This window comes from Primulina huaijiensis, chromosome 9 (assembly GCF_012295235.1).
Source record: "Primulina huaijiensis isolate GDHJ02 chromosome 9, ASM1229523v2, whole genome shotgun sequence".
In the NCBI taxonomy this organism is placed as follows: domain Eukaryota; kingdom Viridiplantae; phylum Streptophyta; class Magnoliopsida; order Lamiales; family Gesneriaceae; genus Primulina; species Primulina huaijiensis.
In genome coordinates this window covers 21,789,835-21,810,499 of record NC_133314.1, presented here as the reverse complement: position 1 = coordinate 21,810,499, position 20,665 = coordinate 21,789,835, and the positions used below count along the sequence as shown (strand labels likewise).

The 20,665-nt window shown below is 35.9% G+C and overlaps 5 protein-coding genes and 2 pseudogenes across 5 annotated transcripts; 3 read left to right on the top strand and 4 right to left on the bottom strand.

Annotated features, from left to right (window-relative positions):
- Window positions 1-391: 391 nt before the first annotated feature.
- On the top strand, window positions 392-1,625 carry LOC140984963 (upstream activation factor subunit UAF30-like). The gene is made up of 2 exons (XM_073452674.1): window positions 392-632; window positions 1,169-1,625. The coding sequence occupies exons 1-2, from the start codon at window positions 459-461 to the stop codon at window positions 1,295-1,297; spliced, it is 303 nt and encodes a 100-aa protein (XP_073308775.1). The 5' UTR covers window positions 392-458; the 3' UTR covers window positions 1,298-1,625.
- Window positions 1,386-3,711, bottom strand: LOC140984964 (GDSL esterase/lipase At4g26790-like; annotated as a pseudogene).
- Window positions 3,712-5,173: 1,462 nt separating this feature from the next.
- LOC140984422 (grpE protein homolog 2, mitochondrial-like) lies at window positions 5,174-8,087 on the top strand. Its single transcript, XM_073451824.1, has 5 exons — window positions 5,174-5,494; window positions 6,518-7,018; window positions 7,125-7,292; window positions 7,562-7,690; window positions 7,849-8,087. The coding sequence occupies exons 1-5, from the start codon at window positions 5,357-5,359 to the stop codon at window positions 7,942-7,944; spliced, it is 1,032 nt and encodes a 343-aa protein (XP_073307925.1). The 5' UTR covers window positions 5,174-5,356; the 3' UTR covers window positions 7,945-8,087.
- Window positions 8,088-8,176: 89 nt separating this feature from the next.
- LOC140984423 (uncharacterized) lies at window positions 8,177-10,152 on the bottom strand. Its single transcript, XM_073451825.1, has 3 exons — window positions 8,854-10,152; window positions 8,626-8,766; window positions 8,177-8,451 (listed from the first exon to the last, which is right to left on the bottom strand). Exons 1-3 carry the CDS (start codon window positions 9,085-9,087, stop codon window positions 8,374-8,376), a joined length of 453 nt encoding a protein of 150 aa, XP_073307926.1. The 5' UTR covers window positions 9,088-10,152; the 3' UTR covers window positions 8,177-8,373.
- LOC140983971 (trigger factor-like protein TIG, Chloroplastic) lies at window positions 9,480-12,123 on the top strand (annotated as a pseudogene).
- Window positions 12,124-12,326: 203 nt separating this feature from the next.
- On the bottom strand, window positions 12,327-15,975 carry LOC140984421 (phosphatidate cytidylyltransferase 3-like). Its single transcript, XM_073451823.1, has 12 exons — window positions 15,841-15,975; window positions 15,131-15,265; window positions 14,562-14,815; window positions 14,318-14,469; window positions 13,993-14,134; window positions 13,676-13,832; window positions 13,486-13,533; window positions 13,324-13,410; window positions 13,005-13,133; window positions 12,867-12,923; window positions 12,662-12,745; window positions 12,327-12,556 (listed from the first exon to the last, which is right to left on the bottom strand). The coding sequence occupies exons 2-12, from the start codon at window positions 15,209-15,211 to the stop codon at window positions 12,467-12,469; spliced, it is 1,281 nt and encodes a 426-aa protein (XP_073307924.1). The 5' UTR covers window positions 15,212-15,265; window positions 15,841-15,975; the 3' UTR covers window positions 12,327-12,466.
- A 957-nt stretch (window positions 15,976-16,932) lies between these two features.
- LOC140984988 (indole-3-acetate O-methyltransferase 1-like) lies at window positions 16,933-19,283 on the bottom strand. Its single transcript, XM_073452703.1, has 4 exons — window positions 19,092-19,283; window positions 18,604-19,017; window positions 17,665-17,940; window positions 16,933-17,431 (listed from the first exon to the last, which is right to left on the bottom strand). Exons 1-4 carry the CDS (start codon window positions 19,200-19,202, stop codon window positions 17,078-17,080), a joined length of 1,155 nt encoding a protein of 384 aa, XP_073308804.1. The 5' UTR covers window positions 19,203-19,283; the 3' UTR covers window positions 16,933-17,077.
- Window positions 19,284-20,665: the final 1,382 nt, after the last annotated feature.

The following is a 20,665-nucleotide window of genomic DNA, read 5'->3' as shown; positions in this document are numbered from 1 at the left end:
TCATTAGATCGATTAAGGATCAATATTTTGTATTTTGTATTCTCACTTATCTTTTACACACAAACGTTGTCGTATTTGTGATAATCATTTGTAAATGTTATAAACTTGTTTATGAACAGATCAAGTTGAAAAAAAAAGTGCTAAGAGTTTCAGCTCATTAAAATTGTGGAACCGAGCTGAAGCAAAGACGAAAATTAAAATTTAAAAATAATTCTCTCCACACAAAATAATACGGAATAAGAACTGTTGTAGTGTTGTGCGAAGGATTAGGGGGCTACTATGGGCCTTAAGAAGAGAGCTTTCAGTGACGGTGGTTTGGTTTCAATTGGGCCCTGTAGTCCAGTCCAACAACGAGGAGGCCTGGTTCAAATGTCTTCAGACTCAGAAAATCGGGCTTTCGTTTCTAATCACTTTGCTCCGCCCAAATCCTCTTCGGCGTCATCTTCTTCGGATTGAAAATGCTGCCGCAGGGGATGAAGAAGGCTATTACAGACCACCCTAAGAAGGTTGCGAATTTGATTGACCTTGTAAATCTGCCTTCCACATTGAGAGAATTCATGGGTCAGTCTCAGAGTTCCCAATTGAACTGCTTTAGGTATGTGTGGTCGTATATCAAGCTGAACAATCTTCAGGCGAGTGCTCTTTTTGTTGCTACTTTTGGTTTTATGAACTTTGATTTCTTCAGTTCTTGGCCTTTATTTACGTAAAATGGTCCTTCCTCATCCTTATATTTGGCTGTAACTCTTATTCTGGACTCTAGAAGTCTTCCTGCGCTGGCGGATCCAAGGACTTATGGAGTGGGCGGCTTAGACATTATGTGACCTTTATCTGGTTGGGTGGGGGAGTAACTATTTTTAAGGGAATCTGCATATGTTGATACGAAGTGTCGAAATATTACATAGTAGCTATTTGTCACTATTAGTCTGCTGACTGCTGACACTTTAGCTTCATGTGCTTTTCCTTTAAACAGCAGTAAATTAGCATGTTTCTATCTTAGTCTGTAGTGATTAGAGGTGACAAATTTGGCTGTATGGCCTCGGTAGGGAAGCAATGGGACAGCAACAACCTTTTGGTCGCTGTGTCCAGTGCTCTGCAAGACTTCTGTTTGAGTTGTTTTGGCTCTCCCATCGGCATCTAATCAATATCGTGTTTCTTTTCCCTTTTCCAGGATCCAAGCGATAAGAACATTGTGAATTGCGATCAGAAGCTGAAGAACATTCTGCTGGGAAAGTCTAAGGTCGAACTTACTGAACTTCCTGTGTTGATCAGGTTGCATTTCCCGAAGCAGCCCAAGTGATCCTTGAAAGTGCCTTAAAATTGTTAAGTGTGCATTGTTTACCTTCAAATGCACTCAAGAATGGACTCCTTGTCGAGATAACTGTTCATTCCGATGATGCAAGTTATCGGACAAGTTCCTGCACGGAGTGCTGAGGCAATCGTCATAGTAATTCATCTTCTGGTCATTGCCATCGAAAAGAACTTGTATTTTCTTTTTTATGTTTTCTCCTGGTGGCTGTTTTAATTTTCTAGAGAGTGATATTGTACAAGGATTATACAGGCTTAAATTGATGTCAGCCTATTGAGAAATGGATGGGTAGCAATTGTTTATTGAATAATTCTCTGTATTGTTTTTTTGTTGTTTCAACTAACCTCTGAAAAATTAACCAGAAGTAATTGAGATTTTGTAGTATTACCAATATTGGTATTAGCATGCCCTTGTATGCAACTAATCGAAATCTTATTTTCAAGCGGGATCAAAACTCATGAATCATAGAAAACAAGGAAAGACCCACCACTTTCTCATCTCCATCTATTTGCAATACCCCCTCCCCCACTGATAACAATTAATTCCTTGGGATTGGGTTAACTAGCCCATGCTAAATCTGAAGCAGGGTAAAGTGGGATATTTATACATGTGAGCGAGCATACATCGAAGAATGTAGTCCTATTGCATACATCTGTAATGAATTAAATGCCTTGTTGTGACCGTAAATGTATTGTACTGTAAGAGGAGACTTGCTGATGAAACACTTGTTTGTTGAAGATATTCGGACAGCATACTCTGTTATTATGGCGTTTGTTTTCTCAGTGGGGTGGAATGAATCCCAAAACACATATTTGTTTGCATCTGAACATGTGTAGGGATTGTGTTCATTACACAAATAACTCATTTCAACCATTCCAGTTCCACAACATGCAACTGCTGTATTTTCAAAACCTGCACGAAAACTTCAGCAAGTCAGAACTTCCATTCATGCCTATTTGATAGGGAAACAATTTTTATGGGTAGATCGAATATATTTTTGGTAATTGTAAGTGAACCACTCGTAAAAAAGGCATGATACCACATGCTAAACCAAGAAATACTGCTCCACTGTGTACTGAGTTTAGCTTTTCTGTAGCCTTTTCTTATCTACATATTATACCATGAATTATCATGACATAAACATGCATCTCTAACGCTATCTGATTGAGCTGAAATATTTTGCTTCACCTTACCAACAGAATGAGGGTTTCGAATCATATCAGAAAGCTCCTTGTTCAGTGTTTCAACCAATACTTGCGACTTCTTATTGAAATCAAGGGATACATTATTGTATTTTTCTATACAACCTCCTCCGGATGCTAGATTTGTTGTTCTTTACAGAAGCAAACAACCCATTGGAGAGCCCAGTTATGGATATCTTCCGTGCTCCAAGCTGGTAAATCTGAGTGATGAAAACTGAAGCTATGCCTGCCAAAATTTTCTTGTACTCTTCAACAGAGTACTTTGATGGTCTATGAGGAAGCCAATAATAATTCTCTAAGAAGTCATTTGTTCCTATACTGATAATGTACAGAGCTTTACTTATTACCTCGTCTGCCTAAACTTTACCCAGATAGTCTCGCAGCCAACGTCGGTACTATTTGTAGTAATCTATTTCCTTCCATATAGGAATTACTGACTGCAATTTGAGTTGTTATTCAGGTTAAATTAAAGTACCAGTTTATAAGTCTCTCTCTCTGTGTGTGTGTGTGTGTGATATGTACGCAAGCATCGTTTTACGTTCAAAGTTATGATAAGTTCTTCCTTGTAAACAGATGGAGTGTTTTTATATGCACAGGGTACTTACATGGAGAAGAGAAGCATCTAACTCCAGCTGAAGCAAAGCAGGCACCCGTAACGTAATCCTTGATGTTGTACGCCTGATCCAAGTAAGTTGGAACGGTTCTCTTTATCCCAAAAGCCTCTGCTATGAAATCTGTCGGGACCCTGCCATTGGAAAACCGACCAGTGGCTTTACCTCCATCGAAATCCTGAGAAGTTAGTTGCTTTTCAGAACTGTGGGAATGTAATTATTGTTTCCAGAATCTACCGTATACTCCCAAACACGATAATGGATGAAACTTTAGCATCAAGTTCAGGGATTTGCTGTAGAAACAGAAGAACTTAAAAAAGCGAAACCATTTCCATATTGCTGGCTTCTTGCTGGGAACTAGTTTTGGCCATTTTTGGCCATGAAACCAATTTTTATTAAATGATAATGGTTAGTTGTGGGTTGCATTTACGAGGATAGAATATTTATTGTCAATGATGAAAAAAATTTCTGCTTTTTTTAAACTGTTCAAACAAGATTCCCACCGGAAATATTGATGCTACCAAAGCATAACTTGTGGGAATTATGAATTCTCCATAGCTAACTGTCCACTTTTGTGTAGGTGACAACACTATCTTTGGAGAACAACAATGGCGTCTCCATTCTGTTTTTTGGCTCACGGTCTAAAATGACTTGGAGACATAGCTTATGACCACAGCCGAAATACTGATACTATAGATAATTATTGTCATGTCATCAAACGAATATTTTAGTGATATATTGAAACTTTAGCTCAAAACTTAAATAATAAATTTGTGAAAACTTTATTTTGTTAAAAAGAATATGATTTTAGAGTTAAGTTTAAAATATATAATTAAGAAAATCTGGTCAAAAAATTTTATTTGATAACAAAGTTAAATATGAGGGGATTCGTGACTCAATTTATTTCAAATAATTTATAAACTCTTTTAGTCGTTTATACACTGTAAATTTTTTTTATTTCAAAAATAAATTTTCAAGGTATATTTGATACTATAATTACTACTGGTAAAAGATTCACACACATTGAATGTGTTATTATTATTTTTAATTTGATCAAATAATAATAAACAATTAACACAAATTTATTTTCAATTTAGAAGAGTTGTTCGATTTAAAAGAGAAGTTTTGTTTAGATTTTTTTAATGTAAAATATGTAATGATTTGATGAGGTTTTTTGTAATATAAGAAGGATAATTATGAAATTAAATATTTTGGCGTCCTCTAAAATAGTTAATATAAGGGTCTCACACTTAATAATATAACTAGCGGCTGAGGCACACGCGTTGCGTGTAACATAATATTAGATATTTGAAATATTGTTTAATCAGTTTATAAAATGAATATTTGACATTTGTAATTTGATATGAATATTAATTAGTATGTTCGTACACATTGTTGTGTATGACAAAAAATCTATTTCTCTATTAAACTTAATTTCTATAAAAAATATAATAATATTATGATAGAAAAAAGAAATGTTTTTGCGTTAAAAATACTAACAGTAAGGTTTTTTCTAAACTGAGAAGTTTTCAAATGTATTGATACGATTAGGGCTTCTATTTTTTGGGAAGATTTCAGACGTATGATTGACGTGGTTGGAATTATAATAATTTATATGTGGTGTTGAAGATGAGAGTAAAAAATGAAGAAATTTTGGTGTCTTCCAAAAGTAGTTTTTCTAACCCACTCACACTTAATAATATAGTATAGATAGTATAGATAATAATAATAATATAGATAGTATAGATGAAATATTGCAAATAAATATTTCTGGACGTAATTTAAATTTGAATAATCAAAATTTTTGGAGACTATATTTGAGATGTAATAACATTAGTAAATATTTAAAAAAAAATTAGGGTGATCAAATTTTTTTTAAAATAATTATAACTCGTCAAACAACTTATTTGATCTTTTATAATTTTCGTTCCAAACTTAAGATTTTGATATCATCGTATCAACGATTTCTAGATGTTTCTAAATTCTAATCCCGTAGAAACTTTAACATTCAGTACTTTCAGAGACCAATATGCCCCTGCCTCGACTTACTTTAAAGAAGGTCCTCAAATGTGTTTGCTGTATTTTTAAGGATAATTATGTCATTTAAGTGGAACAATTGAGGCACGGCGTCCGGTTAGTTCTGCACCGGCTACCAGCAATCTCCATTATTTCCACCTGTTATCCCTTGCATTTGATTCTTCTTTTGTTGCGATATTGACGTCACCACCACCACATCTATGTCGGCGACCAGGATAACTACTCGATTTTCGAGGATCACGTTGGCTTGGTACCGTAACTCGCCGCTCCTCTTCTGTAGCGGTGACCGGAAGTACGTCTCCACCTTCTCTGATCGGTTAATCTGCTTCCATGGTCAGGTACTCTTTTTATTTGTTCTTTTTTTCATTTGTTCTTGATAAGGGACTTTTGGGTTTTGCTAGGGTTTTGGCCTTTTGCTGGTGGCGTTGGAAAGCTGGTATCTTTCAAGTGTTGTGTTACGATGTTTTGATTTTTTTATTCTTGCTCACCCAAACTCGAACCTTATATTATATTCAAGAAGTTGTAATCTGATTCCGAGGGAGGTCATTTGAGGATTTTTTTTACCTGAAGCATATATCAGTCAATTATTATATGCTTATTTCTCAAGCTTTCTGTAAAATGTGTGATCCTGGTAATTTAGGATTGAGTGGTTGTTCCATCTTTTAGCCATTGGTTTTAGTTATGCGCTTTCTTGTTACCTGGATTTCTATGTTGCTTATTTTCTATGCATTTTGAAGCGAGGTAATTCATCGTAATGGAGCTAGTTTTGATAAATTCATCAAGTTTCTTTGGGGTATTTGCCTGTGGTGGTTGGAGTATTTATTCGTATTGCTAGAGATATTGTGGGGAAGCTGAGCTTTAGCTTCCTAAGGTGAGGCATAATTGTATGGCGTTTCTTCTAAAAAAGGAAAATATATTGGGTGAATTCATTTCTATAGTTGGTTCACGTTATTTTTGACATTTTATGTTCAGAATATCTTTGCTTAAAAGGAGTGAAGTTAATTGGCATTGCTTTAATTTGCAACGCTTAGTTTCGAGCATTTTTTTATCTCGTTGCTTCTAAATCAGCACACATATTGTCTGCTTTTATAAAGCTTACATATGTGGATTAAACGCATGGTAGGTTCACTGACAAAGGGTGTGTCAAATTATTTATTATGGAGCAAACATGCATTTTTTCTTTGTTTTTTTTTGTTTTTGTTTTATTGCACCTTCTGTGGTAGTATGCATTGATGTGCTTTGTAGTATCGGTTTCTGTTTTCCTGCCGTGTTTTGCGTTGTTTGCTGTTATTTACCATGATTAATAACTGAAATTTCCAGAATTGATCGTGTATAGGATTGACTTTCTTCTTCTATTTTAGGTGGAATTGCGCCACCAGTCAATGCTACATTTTTCAGCCATGAAGTCCTATCAATGGTTACGGTTTTCATCTTCTTCATCTCCCCAAGTGACCGAGGAGACTGCTCAATCTGGAATTGGACTAGAAAATAAGACAGATACTGAGGCCATCACCTCTGCAAATGATGGTTCTGATCATTCAGAAGCACCAGTCTCTGATGGAAAAGCTGAATCAGGTGTTCCGGTAGAATCTGTCTCTGAAATTTCCGAGACTTCCAAGAGGAGGAGGAAGCATACTAAAAGAATTGCTTTCTCTGATTCTGATTCTGATTCTGATTTGGAGCCTGATCTTTCAAGAGACGATCTGGTGAAACTTTTGACAGAGAAGGAACACCTTTTGTTTTCGAAGCAGGAAGAGCTGGATAAAATGAAGGATAAGGTTCTGATGACTTTTGCAGACATGGAGAATGTGAAGGACCGTACAAGGCGTGAGTCTGAAAATGCGAAGAAATTCGCCATTCAGGTTTGTTGATTTGTGATCAAATTTTTGACATACTGTCAGGAGGAAACGTAAGCTGCTCCCCGCTTATGTCAATCATAATCGATTGGGTGCTTCAATTATACTGCAGAATTTTGCGAAAAGCCTTTTGGATGTGGCAGACAATATGGGAAGGGCTTCTTTTGCTGCAAAAGAGAGCTTTTCAAAAATTGATGCATCATCGGATACATCTGGTGCTGTTCAACAACTCAAAATACTCCTTGAAGGTGTTGAAATGACCGAGAAACAGTTATCCGAGGTACTACGGATTGTCTGGATAAAGTTTGTGTTCTTTACGTGTGTGTGTTGGTTGGAATTGGAACCGATGAAGGAATCTGTCTTGTAAATACTTCTAAAATTGTCTCACGTCAACTGTTGTTATGTCACGACTTTAGTTTGTCCCTGAGCATATCGTTGCAAGGCTGGTGCCATTTGACTGAGTCCTTCGACCATGGTGTTCCCTCAATCGACATCGATAGCTCGATATGTAGCTAAACTTTTACAATTGCTTTTTTTCTTTGTTTCTAGGTGTTTAAGAAGTTTGGACTAGAGAAATACAATCCTACAGATGAGGAGTTCGATCCCAACAGACACAACGCAGTGTTTCAAGTACCCAGTTTTTCAAAACCAGTGAACCATGTTGCAGTTGTTCTGAAGGTATTTAATTATTTATTACCAGATGCATTGCTTTGTATTTCACATATTTGTTTTCGCATAACACAGATGGAGCCCGGATTTCTTTCAAACTTTGGTTTCTAAGCTTTAGATGTGTCTCTGCATTGTTCATTGAAAGTCCTGCTTTGTTCTCATTGCAGGCAGGTTATATGCTGCATGACAGAGTTATAAGGCCAGCCGAAGTTGGTGTAACTGTGGCAATTAACGAGGAAGCTGAAGTAGGATCCCAGCCCTGAGAATTACCAGCGGACAATTTGTGCTTGCTATCAAGACAATCAACATATTTTTTTACCTTCAGATAATAGTTACCATTACTTGTGAATTATAACTCATGTTAGATGAAATTTTGACCACGCAGAGGCAGAGTTGAGATTTTCTATTTGATGTATCGCGTTGCAGTGGGGAGATATCTAAGATAAGCGGTCTGATGGGCCCGAACCATTTCAAACTGTCGAGATCGGATGCTCCTTATGCATCTAATATTCGAAACGTTTATTGAAACACAGCAAAAGCTGTGTAAACTTTGGTGAATATTTAGTGAGCGGTATACAGCTTCTAATTCTAAGCAAATAGCCAAACAGGCATTCAAGAGGAATAACCCCTGCACATAACAGAATTTCGACGAGGAGGATTTGTTCTACGCATATTCATCCTCCCCCACTTACCTAATGATCATTCTTCTTTTTCTCTTTGGAGAACAAGCCATCTCCCGCATTTGAATCAGACTGATCTTCGCTTAGTTCCTGCAAATGAATTGATTTACAGAACATGAAATGTAGGAATCCCTGGCTTAGAAATGCTCTGAATTTTTGGGCCATTGAAGTGAAGAATGCCGACTACTGAACTTCATCAATGCAGAAAAACTCACCCACAGGAAACGAAACAAAGACAAAAACTAGAGTATAAAAGACACTAACCTGAGTTTCCTCGGTGGAGATATCTCCATTGCTAGCATCACTACCATTCCTGAAGCCTCTCGTTTGATTCCTTTCGTTTAATTTATCCTCATTCATCAACTTTTCAACGCTTTCTGTGTCCCCCTTTTGGATTGGAACGATCTGCAGCCCGAAGGATAAAGACATTTACCCAATTCTTAACCAAACTCAAAATGAAAAACGAAAGTGCGCATGGAAAAACCCACATACCGGAGTGTATCGGAAGCGGCGTTTCCGGGTTTCATCAGCTGCGGTGGACAGTGGGGTCCAGCGGCAGAGGAGGAGCGGAGGCCCGTCGTTACGGTTATTCCCACTGGTGTTCGTGGGACGAGAGCTGACCCACTGCTTCTTCCACTTTCTTACAGGACCGCTGAACACCGGCGTCGCAGAGCTGGAACCGTACCTTGAAGACGCCCGGCTCTGTCTCGAACCAAAACCTTCCATTTCTTCTCTCGTTTCTGCGCCTGCTCCTCCGGTTTTGGAGTTCCAATTAATGAGGTGGGTCCTTTGAGTTGTGTACTGGTTGAAGTAATGGGAACAGGTTTAAAGCAGAAGCAGACGGTGTGGTGGCAGAAAAGGAGACATCTTTCAGGACACCTTACTTTAAGGTTGTCGCTTTTGAGGTTCCACCGTCTCGTACGGTTAATTTGTCTTTACCCGTGTACTTATAGTTGCTAATCGTCGATTAGCCATTTAAAATTATGAATTTTTTGAACCAAAAGGCAACAGATTATAGCGACGTCGTTTAAGTTCATATAGAATATATAATCTTCCCCCGTCTGCAAAACCATTTACAATCCATCTGTGCGGCTCCAAGAAAATTGGCCACTCCAACAATGGAGTTCGGCAGCTCTGCTACTGCAACACTCCATTCTTTCCATCAAAACCCGCTGCAGCCGTCTTTTTTCCTTCTACTCGTCCACTTCCCATTGTTCATTATATTAACCCCTTCAAGGGAGTTTTCCAGTCCTCATTCACTACATTGCCCCACCGATTCGTTCATCCCAAGTTCTTACCCTGTGAAAAAGTAGTTTCCCACTTTGTAGCGTCTGCAGCTCCGGCTGCTGTCGATAATTCCGTTGCTGATAAGCTTCCCGCTGATATTCAAGTTGCATTCTGGATATATCAGCCACTACAATTGAGCAAGATGAGTCAACTCCTAAAACTATACCATCTGCAGAGAGTAAAGGTTTGCTTCAAATACTTGTGTGACTTTGTTTGGTCGTTACATCTGTCATCCTGATCTCCGTGTTCTTACTAAAATCATGTGTTAATCAATTATTAGTTGTTGGTTACAGTTTTTGTGATACCTTAAGAGTATTACAGTTTGTATGTAGCAGAATCAGTGGAAGGATATGAACCGGAAATAAAACAGATTTGTTTATAGGCTTGGAACTTTACGTTAATAACATCAAACTTGATTGCCTCCTAAAAATTATGATTCATGGTCGTGAAATATAATTTTAACCTTGTGGATCATGCATAAACGGAAAAGTAGAAAACTTTTGAGTTTATTAGTATGCCAATTGTTTACTTGAGAATATATGCTTCTCTTTTTCAGAGTTTCAGTTTGATACAGAAGATGGAGATAGAGTTCTTCGAAATTTTTTAAACTCATCTACTGGGATGAAACGTGGTGAAACAAAGTAATTTCCATATGTATTTCCTGATTCTTGGAAGCAGGGAGATCTTCATGGAGTTTGTGCTCAATTCACGGTTTGTTCCTTTTTATTCTAATAGAGACCATTTTAAGATTGTTTATTGTGCTCTGAAGCAAGATTTGTATAAGGCGCTGACATGTGTATGAAAGCATTCTGAGCCATTTTATGTTTTATCTATTTTGTAATGAATTTTGTTACTTTTCACAAAAGAAAAGCTAATTGTTGTAATTATTTTTATTTTGGTAATGACTGTTATGAGCCTGAGTATCTTCGCACATAGTCCAATACTCCATTTCAATATACCAATTTAGAGATTCTGTTTCTTCGTATTGAATTTGGGAGCATCTTGGCATCTAATTCTTGATTTGAGTTACTTTTTCAATAATTTTTTATGCATTGGTAAGTTAACATGTACTATTACTCTTGCCTGTACTCAACATACCCGATTTGTAGTTTTAGACATCTGTAATTCTATATCTAGTTGAGACATTCCTGTTTGTGATGACACAGATGGTTTATAGCTACTATAGACTTTATAGTTATGGTAAATAAACTGTTCTCGAGAAATTAGTATGACCTTGATGCCTCATTCTGTTTAAGGTAGAATGCAAGGAACTGTTCTACAGAGATTTACCTGAGCTTAACGACACTCTTGCTGATAAAATTCTGAATGGATGCACAACCATTGAGGAGGCAAGTTGTTATGCCTAAAATTAGTATGATAAAAAGTGGATTTTTACTTGATTCATTAATCTCCATCTCAACGATCTTACTGGAGATTTTTCTGAAGGTGAAGAGAATTGTGTTGCAAAAATTTCTTGAATTGGAGCAAACAGCTAAGGAACAAGCAATTGATAATGTTATTCTGGACCAACTACGCAATGTATTGCGATTAACGTCTGAAAAATTTCTATTTCGGAGTCGTTTTGATGTATTTATTTCCTTGTGTATCTTGGATTGGCATTCAATCCCTCTTCTTTTTGGCTTTCAAGAAACCTTTTCTTTTGTTTATTTCGACTAAATATCGATGCATTGTGTCTCTTAAATTTTTTAGATGGTTGAATTAGAAATTCCTCCATCTTTGTTTGAAGAACAAGGAAGACAACTATATGGAGCTCAACTCTTACAAATTCAGGTAAATGATTGCCCTTCCTGAAGTGGGATTTTTCTCTCTTCAGAGAATCGATACTCATGATGGGTTTCTTGATTAGGCAAATAGAAAACTTGATGAACAGCAGTTGGCATCTTTATCGAGTCCAAAGGCAGTGAAGAACTTCCTCGAAAACAATAGAGAAAATATAACGAGTATTATAAAGCAGAATCTAGCTGTTGGCGACCTATTCAAGCGTGAAAATCTGCAGGTGGATTTTTATAGCCTTCTTAAATCATAACATTCTTTTGAAAACCCAATTTACTCACGTGCAGTCTAAGGTTCTCTGTTCCTCCTAATTGCTTTTTCCTACATTGTTTATGGTTAATCAGCTTAAGCTTTTTCTGAAGCAACACATTAGTTCTTTGAATACTAGTAGTCAGTGTTTAAGCTATATGCTTTTGAATTTGATGCAGATATTAACCAACGACCTGGTGAAGGAAATTGAGAATTCGACTGCTCGACTGCCGAATTCAAACAGCAAAACCAAGAATATGATGAGGAGCGTGTTAAAGCACAGGTGATAAAAGTTGAATCTTTATGACATGAATCAACATTTTCTTTAGCGTGATCTTATGTTATCTTGCTTAGGTACAAGAGGAACTTGAGGGAGCCGAAGTGCTAGAATGGCTAAGAGATCGAGCCGATATTCGGTACATAACCAAGTAACAACATTTTGCCATGCAGGATCTGTGTTTGCTGAATCTGTTCCAGAGAAATGATTACCTAATTTGTGAACACGACCATGTTTATCTGCTGGAATCCATGAAGAGTTCAACGCCACACAACAAAAGATAAACTAATAACAATATTTGTATTTAGCATAAAGGACTATGGTTTCACAATTCAAAACTGTACTTTTCTACACAGTTAGAAGATGCTGCTTACAATGTTGAGTTTCAACTGTATGTAAGATTTTATCATATTCGTCTGTAAAAGAAATTAGAATTTTTGAATAAAAAAAGAATCGCATGCGGGAGATCAAGTTAAAGGAAACGTAGCTTCTACAATTTCAAGAATTCCCAGATAGCTGTTCTTTGAATAGTTGACCAAGCATATGATACAGTCTTCCCTGCTCCTCGAAGCTGAGGTTTCTTGTAATCTGCAAATAGAGTGATTTCAAGAATGTGATATGATTTTGTGTTGTAGAATTAATTTAGAGAAATTTATTTACCCCCATTAATTAGTTCGAATGATAATTACTGACCTGATCCAATATCATATCTACTGAATTGATCTGAGTGACGATGAAGGATTGAAAATAAATGTAAGCAAATATAGCCATGACCATCTGCGTAACATGCAGAATGCTCGTTAGCATTTATCACAGGACAAACAAATAGGTATTATGTTTTGGCAGAAGCAGCCACACGGATACCATATCAAATACTCGGGAAGTTCGATCAGCGTACCTGGCAATCCATTCGATCAGTAAAACCACCATGCCCTGGAATACTGGCTCCAAAATCCTGAAAAAATTGGGATTTTGTTGTCAGGACGAATGATCGTTACTGATACAATCCTAGTTCAGATATTGAAATTATACCCACCTTGATCTTGAACGCTCTCTTCAAACCGCTAGCAAAAAATCCTCCGAAGGGTGCTATAATTGATGCAAACAAGCCTAAGCATAAAGCATGCCACTGCACTGGCATGACCGATATTCCCTTCCAAGGGAACTGAGATTCATCATAAACAAAACACAAAATCCATTTTAAGAATGCTTACCATGATTTCGAAACATGAGTCTTCACAACTTCACATGCATGCCAAATTTTGTTTTCACCGCATTTCACATATCATATCTGTATTGCTAAGTTAAAGCTGTCGGAACGTTACAATGTGGCTTCAAAAGTTATGTTATCTCACCCATTGAGGTATCCAAAGAGGAAACGAATAATACTCTGACTTGAAAAGCTGCCCAGGATCACAATCAAGCCAACCAGTTGATAGATCCTGCAATTATAATTAAGAAACATAATTCCATGTTATGTTTTGGTTTGTCATAATCTTTCCCATAACAAAAGTTACCTTTCTTGGACATGTCATCCACGGAAAACTTCCCAAAATATTTGCAAGCTGTAAGGAACATATGTTTAATTTCTAAAAATATATACACCGTTTAGACATATTTAACAACAGTAGGCATGCTATCAAAAATTTATACAATATTTAACCAGAAAGTTCGACCGAACAAGTCAAATTGGATTTAAATATTTACCAGAAATGCAGAAATTATAGTAGCGATAGATGCTCCAATAAATCCCTCCCATGTCTTCTTCGGGGATAGTTTGATTAATGGTGTTCTACCAAAGAAGAAGCCAAAAAAATATGCAGCTACATCATTGATTGCTATGAGGGAGGCCGGAAGAATAAACCTGTAGGGTTTCATAAAAATAGCAAAATATTATATAAAAATAAGAGGATAATATGGCATGCAATTCTGATGTCAAAAGGATCAGGGAACATCTAATGTTTGAAGTTCAACGGCATACCCTTGTAAATTGTAGCACAAAAACCGAGTTGATATCTACTTACCAGAATATTCCTTCGAAAATATTTGCGACCGTGAACGAGGACTGCGTAAAGACCACTATAAGAATCATGTGCGTCCATGCATACTGACCAAACTGATACTTGTACATCTTCTTTTTCAGAGTAAGAATGAACCACATCATTCCTGTAACTCATTTGGGTTAGTGTCCAACTCTCAACATAATATAATTTGCGTAAGGAAACATAACAACATAAACAATTGATTCTGATTCTTAAAAATGAATGCTCCATAGTGCAACATGAAGCTTGTGAATGCAACTGAAAAAATTTGTATTGATCTTATTGAAAAGCTCCAGATTTTGCAGACCTGCAATGTAAAGAAAATAACAAATGACCATCTGATACTTGATTAGGCCATTCACAAGTCTGTGGAAGAATTTATCTGGAGTTACAGTATTAACAAGTTGTTGACTGAGAATTCGTCCATAAACATAAAGCATTGCCGTGAAGAAAAAATACCTGCACAGTATAGAACATTTAAATCTGAGAAAAACAGAAAATTTATCCGTGAAAAATGCTGTGTGTACTGAGTTGTGTTGGGCCTTTCTTACCAATTGACGAGCCAAAATCCTGGAAGCCTCTTATCTTCATGAACTCTTCTACGTAAATGGAAAAGTTCTGATACCATGAATATTTGGACGACGACAACCATTGCACAAATATAAAGATGGCCCAAATACAGAATAAGTATGACTCCCCCAAGCATCCATAAAGATGAATAGGTTCGAATCCACATGGCTCTGTATTTGGTTTGATCATCAAGCAAGTGGCTGCCATTTAATTTGCTTATGCCTTCGGAAAAAGTCTGCCATAAGAGAATTAAATTTTCTTATGTGTAAAACCATGCACTTTAAGTTGGAAGGCATTCGTTCATCTCTGCAAATTTACTTGCATCACGTGCATGGTTACTATCTCATGAAAATATGTTAGTGATCCTAATAAAGAAATCTGTCGTTAAGATCACATCATTCCAATAAACTTGCATGCGATGACTACAAATGATATATGCAAGAAAATGTAATAATCAATGAGTTAAGAATATAGTGTGCAGAAGTATTTCCCTTCATTCAGAATCATTTCAACACAATTCAAGAATGGACATTGTGTACTTGCTACTCACCTCTTGTGAGTGTGAACGTCTACGTTGACGAACTCTACTGGTCGGTGTTGATGGTAAGGTCTGACCATTTTCCTTCTGCATCTTTTGTAATTTACTCCACCTTTAAATACGTTCCCGAGAACATATGAAAGGCCCCTGCAGAAATACATCTAAAAGAATGTGACAATATGAAAATGTAGAAAACAGAACATCAAGAATTGGAACCCAAGATTAAGACTATTACAGTACTAAAAATAAATTGTAGCTGCAGTCAGATCATAATGATAAAGCACAAATTAAAAATAAATTTTAGCTGCAGTAACATTGTGCATACTACTGTTAGTTTTATAAAATAACGAGTCATGTAATAGAACCTCAACCTTGACTGGAATTTTATTCGACAACCTAAATTCTCCTGCCAGTGAGTTAAACGTTATTCTGTGACGTCAAACTAATTTCATCAAGAATTGAAGCTTTTGGTATCCTCCATAATCTGATCCACATACATTTGTTGAAACTGCAATGTTTTGAACACATATATTCCAATAATCCCCATAAAAGCAGCGATTACAGGATTATTAAGGAGACAGGAACGACAAATGAGCAATCAACGAGAAAAATGTGAAGAATTTTGTTAATTTATGATCACGTCACACATCGATTTGTGAGATGAGTTCCACCAACCAACAAAAATCACGTTGAGGAAACAAAATTTACGAGGAAAAATATACCTCTCGCAGATGAATGCTTGCAATTTGTTGCACAGTGAATCTGATAGAAAGAACCTCCTAAAACTGAGATTAAAAACGAGTAATGCAGATGCAATTTGTGTTTCAGAACTCGAAATGGAGAAATGAGTTTGGTTTTCCAGATCAAGTTGTTGGCGGAAAAAGCGGGAAATGATAAGAATACGACACGTGGATTATATGCTGCAACAGAGTTTGCTTTGTAATTGATTATCTAAGCCAAGTATTTAATGCATTTGAGAGAAATTTTAAAGAAAACCATTCATTTCAATTTGATAATTTTTTTTATAAATGATTTAAAATACATTCGATATTTTGACATTCAAAATTCTATGTTTGTCGATGATTTGGAGTTCATTTGATATCAAAATCCCAAGTCTCTGACGAAATCTTGATTTCGATATCCAATTATAACAATTTCACTTCTCGACAAAAACAAATAATATCTATTACTATATACATAGGTAGTGGTTATCACGGTGAAGTTTTGCGGGTTTTTTTTTATAAAAAAATCAAACCAAATTGTCATATACGGTCGATTAGTATTTTAAAAAAATATTCGCGGTTTTACATATAGAATTAATTTTACGGTTTTGATTGGTCCAGGCGGTTGCAGTTGGTTTGAGGTATTTTTAATGAAAAATATTATAACATATATTCGAATTGATTCGAAAACAATAACAATATAATGTTTTTCAAATATAAAATATAGATCAAATCGTACAAAGATAAAACAATAATCAAGATTCAAAACTAAGTTAATAATTGAGCAACACAACACACTCACAATAAAAATGACATTTATACTATTTTATCATTTTTTTACTTTAAAACTTCAGACAAAATTTTGTCGTAAAATAAATAAATATTCTAATAAAATATTAATACGAAGAATAATTAAGAAATAATAGGAGTTTTAATTTTGAAAAGAATTGAGATATCGTGAATGACGACTTCTTTAAAAATGATATTAATTTGTTTACTATATAATTCGGTGGGAAGGTCTGAAATTTAATTAATGCCAAAAATAAATATTTGATGTTTCTTTAAGTTCTTCATAAAATCGATCGATCGTAACGGGTTGCGAGTTGCGACTATAATTTTTTTTTTTAATTAACAAGTAAAAATTTAAACAGAACAAAAAAGGGTCGATAAAGGAATACATACTAGCTAAACAAAATAAAATCCCCACATAATAAATCTTTAATTACTACTCGGCTAGCTAAGCTAAAGAAAGGGATGCCACTATATGAAAGAACTGAAGCTGGTCAAGCAGCTCATTTGCATGGCTCGTGGCTCGGCTCGCAACTCGAGAGAAGAGCTCGTCGCTTAGCTTATCTCCGATGTGGGCATCAACAAGGACACCGCTGACGCTACGGCAGCTGTTGGCTAGGGCACGACCAATCTCCGCCTCATCGTCGGGGTGGTTCACCACCAGTGGGCTCCCACCTTTAAAAACTTGGAGCTTGTTAATGCTGAAAGAGCCATCGGCTTCTACCACCTCCTTGAAATCCTCTAGACTTGGCGCGTACACAGGGATATTGAAGTTGTCACGTTTTTCGCTACTGATTAGACCCTAAAAAAAGGAGGAGATTTCATTTTGAAATATGATGCATGTCACTGTCTAGCTTGTGTAACATGTGATCGAAATTCAAATTTTGGTGAAATTTGGGAGTGTGATATTATTTTAAATGATAAGGTATAAAGCAAAATGATGATGCATGTTGGAAATTAAAATTGTTCCGAATGATCATTTTGTTATGGATAATCAATTAAATCAAGATATCAGATAGATAGATAGATAGACACCTCTTGAACAAGATCATCCCAAGCATCCTGAAAGTGGGAGCCAAAGAGAAGGCCGGCGCCGCCCTGATCGGTCGGATCGGGGCAAGTCCGGCCCAAACAAACCAAGAACATGGCCCCTCCCCTCTTCATCTCTCTGGATCTTGAGCTCAAGAAGGCTGCTAAATCAGTCTGGAATTGTTTCTTGTATGCAACCGCAGTGCTCTCATTTGCACCGTGGATGAATATCCTGCCTTTGTTGTACGCCGTCGATCTCTTGTCCAAAACCACATCAGGTACCTGCAGAAACATACACGCATTGAAGAGCAAAATTTAAATAAACAAGTAATATATATTCAGCACATAATTATTTTAGATATATATTCTTATTTTATTTTAATTCTTGGTATAACTTGTAAAGGACGTAAAAAAAATGTAATAAGCATATACGAGTTAAAGCCATGCATCAAGCAAGCATGCAATTTAATTTAGAATAATTAATTAGTTTCATATATATCATTATAATCATTATATTTTAAATATTACAACAAACCCGAAGAAACTTTTAAATTTGTAATATTATATATATATATATATATAAAAAATAAAAAATCCAAATTTAAAGTTATTTTGATATTAAACCTTATGGCAATTGTCCAACCAAATTTTGACATTTATCAAAAAGTTAGGAACTTTCGGGGTGCATCTTTAGACCCATTGAATGGATTCAGAAATGAGTAAGGATTTATATTGTATTACGTACAAGTTCTACAATATATATCAAGTATTTAAAAAAATACTATTTAAGGATTATTGAAAATACAAAACATATCCAAAAAATAATTTGTTTAGCGAATAAATCTTTACATAGTTAAAAATAAATATTAATGTAATATATATATATATATATATATATGTTTCCACAAAAATCGTACACGTCTATGTTTTCACAATATGATATACCTGAGATAGCCAGTGCAGAGAAAATGCCGAATAGAAAACATCAACAAATTTCGCGGGGAAGAGCCGCCGGTAAAAAGAGCCCGGCACTCCGGCAGCGAAGTAGGAGCGGCAGGTGTCAGAGGCGAGGCACTCCTCCATGCTCACCCCACCGTAGGGTGGGAGGAGTTGGAAGAGTGTGTTGAAGTCATTGGAAGGGAGATCGGAGAAAAACGCCGAGAACTCCGGCATCCCATCCCCCATCTCCTCGTATCGTTTACTCATATGTTTTATGATGGCGTCCACCATGTATATCGTGTTGCTCCCACAAGAACAACCGAGGTCCGCCACCACAAAGGAGGAATCCGGCGCCGAGCTCGGCCGCACGCCATCGAGGGTCTCTCTCAGAAGGTGTAGCATGGATCGAGCATGTTGCCCCTGTAATTCCACAATCTTTAATTTACAAAACCTTAAAATCACATAAAAATAAAAATCACAGAATTAAACCAAACCTGAGCCTGAGAATTATTCACGTAGCTAGCTTCACCTTTGCCTCCTTTCATGCTCAACATTTTCTCAAGCTTCATGTTAGAAACAACGACGTTATCTCTCTTGGAAGCCATGTTCGATCATGTGATTACGTACAAATATAATATATATGTATATGTACGTGCTGAAGATTTAGCTGCGAAATCTATTCAGGAATAAAAGATGGCTCTGCATAGAAGTGTTATATATAGGAAAGGAGGGCATCATCGCACTTACCTTGTATGTAATATTAATGCTGTCATATTTTCATAATATTTTATATACATGCAAAGACGTAAAAATATCATTACACATCTTTATAAAGACTTAATAGTCTAAATAATATTAAATCTACAATATATTATATAATAATCTATGGTTGATTAAATAAAAGTTGATGGCAAATATATAATAAAGTGAAAAGGAGCGGATATGGGCTTCACATGCAATTCAAGAAACCCAAGATTGACGCCGGATTTCCTTGTTTGAATCTCTACCTCGTTATTATATGTTCTTCAACCGTGTTCATTTCTGTGTCGATTAGTGAAAAGAAAAATTAACCGATTCTATGTTATAGTCAATTATCTAAGGATATGATACATATGTGTAATTACGCATTTATTTAAATTTTTAGACATCGCTCGCTCGTCTTCGAAGTTCGTTAAATCGGGTCATAATTATGTATTATAAATGTTTGATTGTTCAAAGGAGGTGATCGTAGGACCCGTAAAATTTGGCCTGAAGACCAGTGAAATGGAAATAATTAGAACCACCAGAATTATTTCAACTTGATCAAGCTGATCCCAATTTATAGTAGTACGAAGATTTCATTCATAAATTTCCCTAACTTCTTAAAAAACGAGGTGTAAGGAAAAATAAATTAAATCTCTATTTTTTTAAAAAAATATGCCGCAATATTCTATTTTATAAATGTCAAATTACTATTAACTATGGAAATATAATTAAAAATAAGAGGATTTATAACTAACTGTGGGGGCTTTTAATTAAGGACAAAGAAAAAGCAAATATGTGGGTCGAACTTTATGTGGATTCGGGCCTAACCAAACAAATTAACTACCAACGGTAAACCAATTTTCTTCGTGTTTATGTCATGATTAAGAGATTAATTTTATGAGAGACCGACAACTTTAATGCCAACAATCCGAATCTTGGTCTTAATTATAATATATAAAGGTAGAAATGGTTCTTTTCAAAAAAAAAAAAAAAAAAAAGGTAGAAATGGTAAAACTTGGATCGAGTCAAACGCCAGATGATGCAAGGATGTTGAATCTTCGTACGGTGTCTAACATACATTAGAATTACAAATTAAAAACAGAAAATCTCTAATTTCTGGTCACACTTGTTTCCAATGGTAGGAACAGAAAAATACAAGAAATTACAAATTAAAAACAGAAGATCTCTAATTTCCATTGAATTAAAATTCTTCGATCAAATGATCAACTCTATGAGCATTAGTTTTAGATGCTATCAACTGCTTTAATCCTGTTTCCGTAATCGCTTAATTAGTGGGATATGATGAAGGAAATTTTGAGGAGAC

Bases quoted from the DNA above. Each gene is read 5' to 3' on its own strand.
- LOC140984963 (XM_073452674.1), top strand. From the start codon at position 459: ATGCTGCCGCAGGGGATGAAGAAGGCTATTACAGACCACCCTAAGAAG. The intron at 633-1,168 runs GCGAGTGCTCTT...TCCCTTTTCCAG, and splicing joins TCAAGCTGAACAATCTTCAG to GATCCAAGCGATAAGAACAT.
- LOC140984422 (XM_073451824.1), top strand. From the start codon at position 5,357: ATGTCGGCGACCAGGATAACTACTCGATTTTCGAGGATCACGTTGGCT. The intron at 5,495-6,517 runs GTACTCTTTTTA...CTTCTATTTTAG, and splicing joins TAATCTGCTTCCATGGTCAG to GTGGAATTGCGCCACCAGTC. The intron at 7,691-7,848 runs GTATTTAATTAT...TTCTCATTGCAG, and splicing joins ATGTTGCAGTTGTTCTGAAG to GCAGGTTATATGCTGCATGA.
- LOC140984423 (XM_073451825.1), bottom strand. From the start codon at position 9,087: ATGGAAGGTTTTGGTTCGAGACAGAGCCGGGCGTCTTCAAGGTACGGT. The intron at 8,767-8,853 runs GTATGTGGGTTT...TTCGGGCTGCAG, and splicing joins GCCGCTTCCGATACACTCCG to ATCGTTCCAATCCAAAAGGG. The intron at 8,452-8,625 runs GTTAGTGTCTTT...ATTCATTTGCAG, and splicing joins TCTCCACCGAGGAAACTCAG to GAACTAAGCGAAGATCAGTC.
- LOC140984421 (XM_073451823.1), bottom strand. From the start codon at position 15,211: ATGCAGAAGGAAAATGGTCAGACCTTACCATCAACACCGACCAGTAGA. The intron at 14,816-15,130 runs GTGAGTAGCAAG...CTCTTATGGCAG, and splicing joins GACGTTCACACTCACAAGAG to ACTTTTTCCGAAGGCATAAG. The intron at 13,534-13,675 runs GTAAATATTTAA...TGTTCCTTACAG, and splicing joins CTATAATTTCTGCATTTCTG to CTTGCAAATATTTTGGGAAG.
- LOC140984988 (XM_073452703.1), bottom strand. From the start codon at position 19,202: ATGGCTTCCAAGAGAGATAACGTCGTTGTTTCTAACATGAAGCTTGAG. The intron at 19,018-19,091 runs GTTTGGTTTAAT...GTGGAATTACAG, and splicing joins TGAATAATTCTCAGGCTCAG to GGGCAACATGCTCGATCCAT. The intron at 17,941-18,603 runs GTATATCATATT...ATGTTTCTGCAG, and splicing joins CTCTGCACTGGCTATCTCAG to GTACCTGATGTGGTTTTGGA.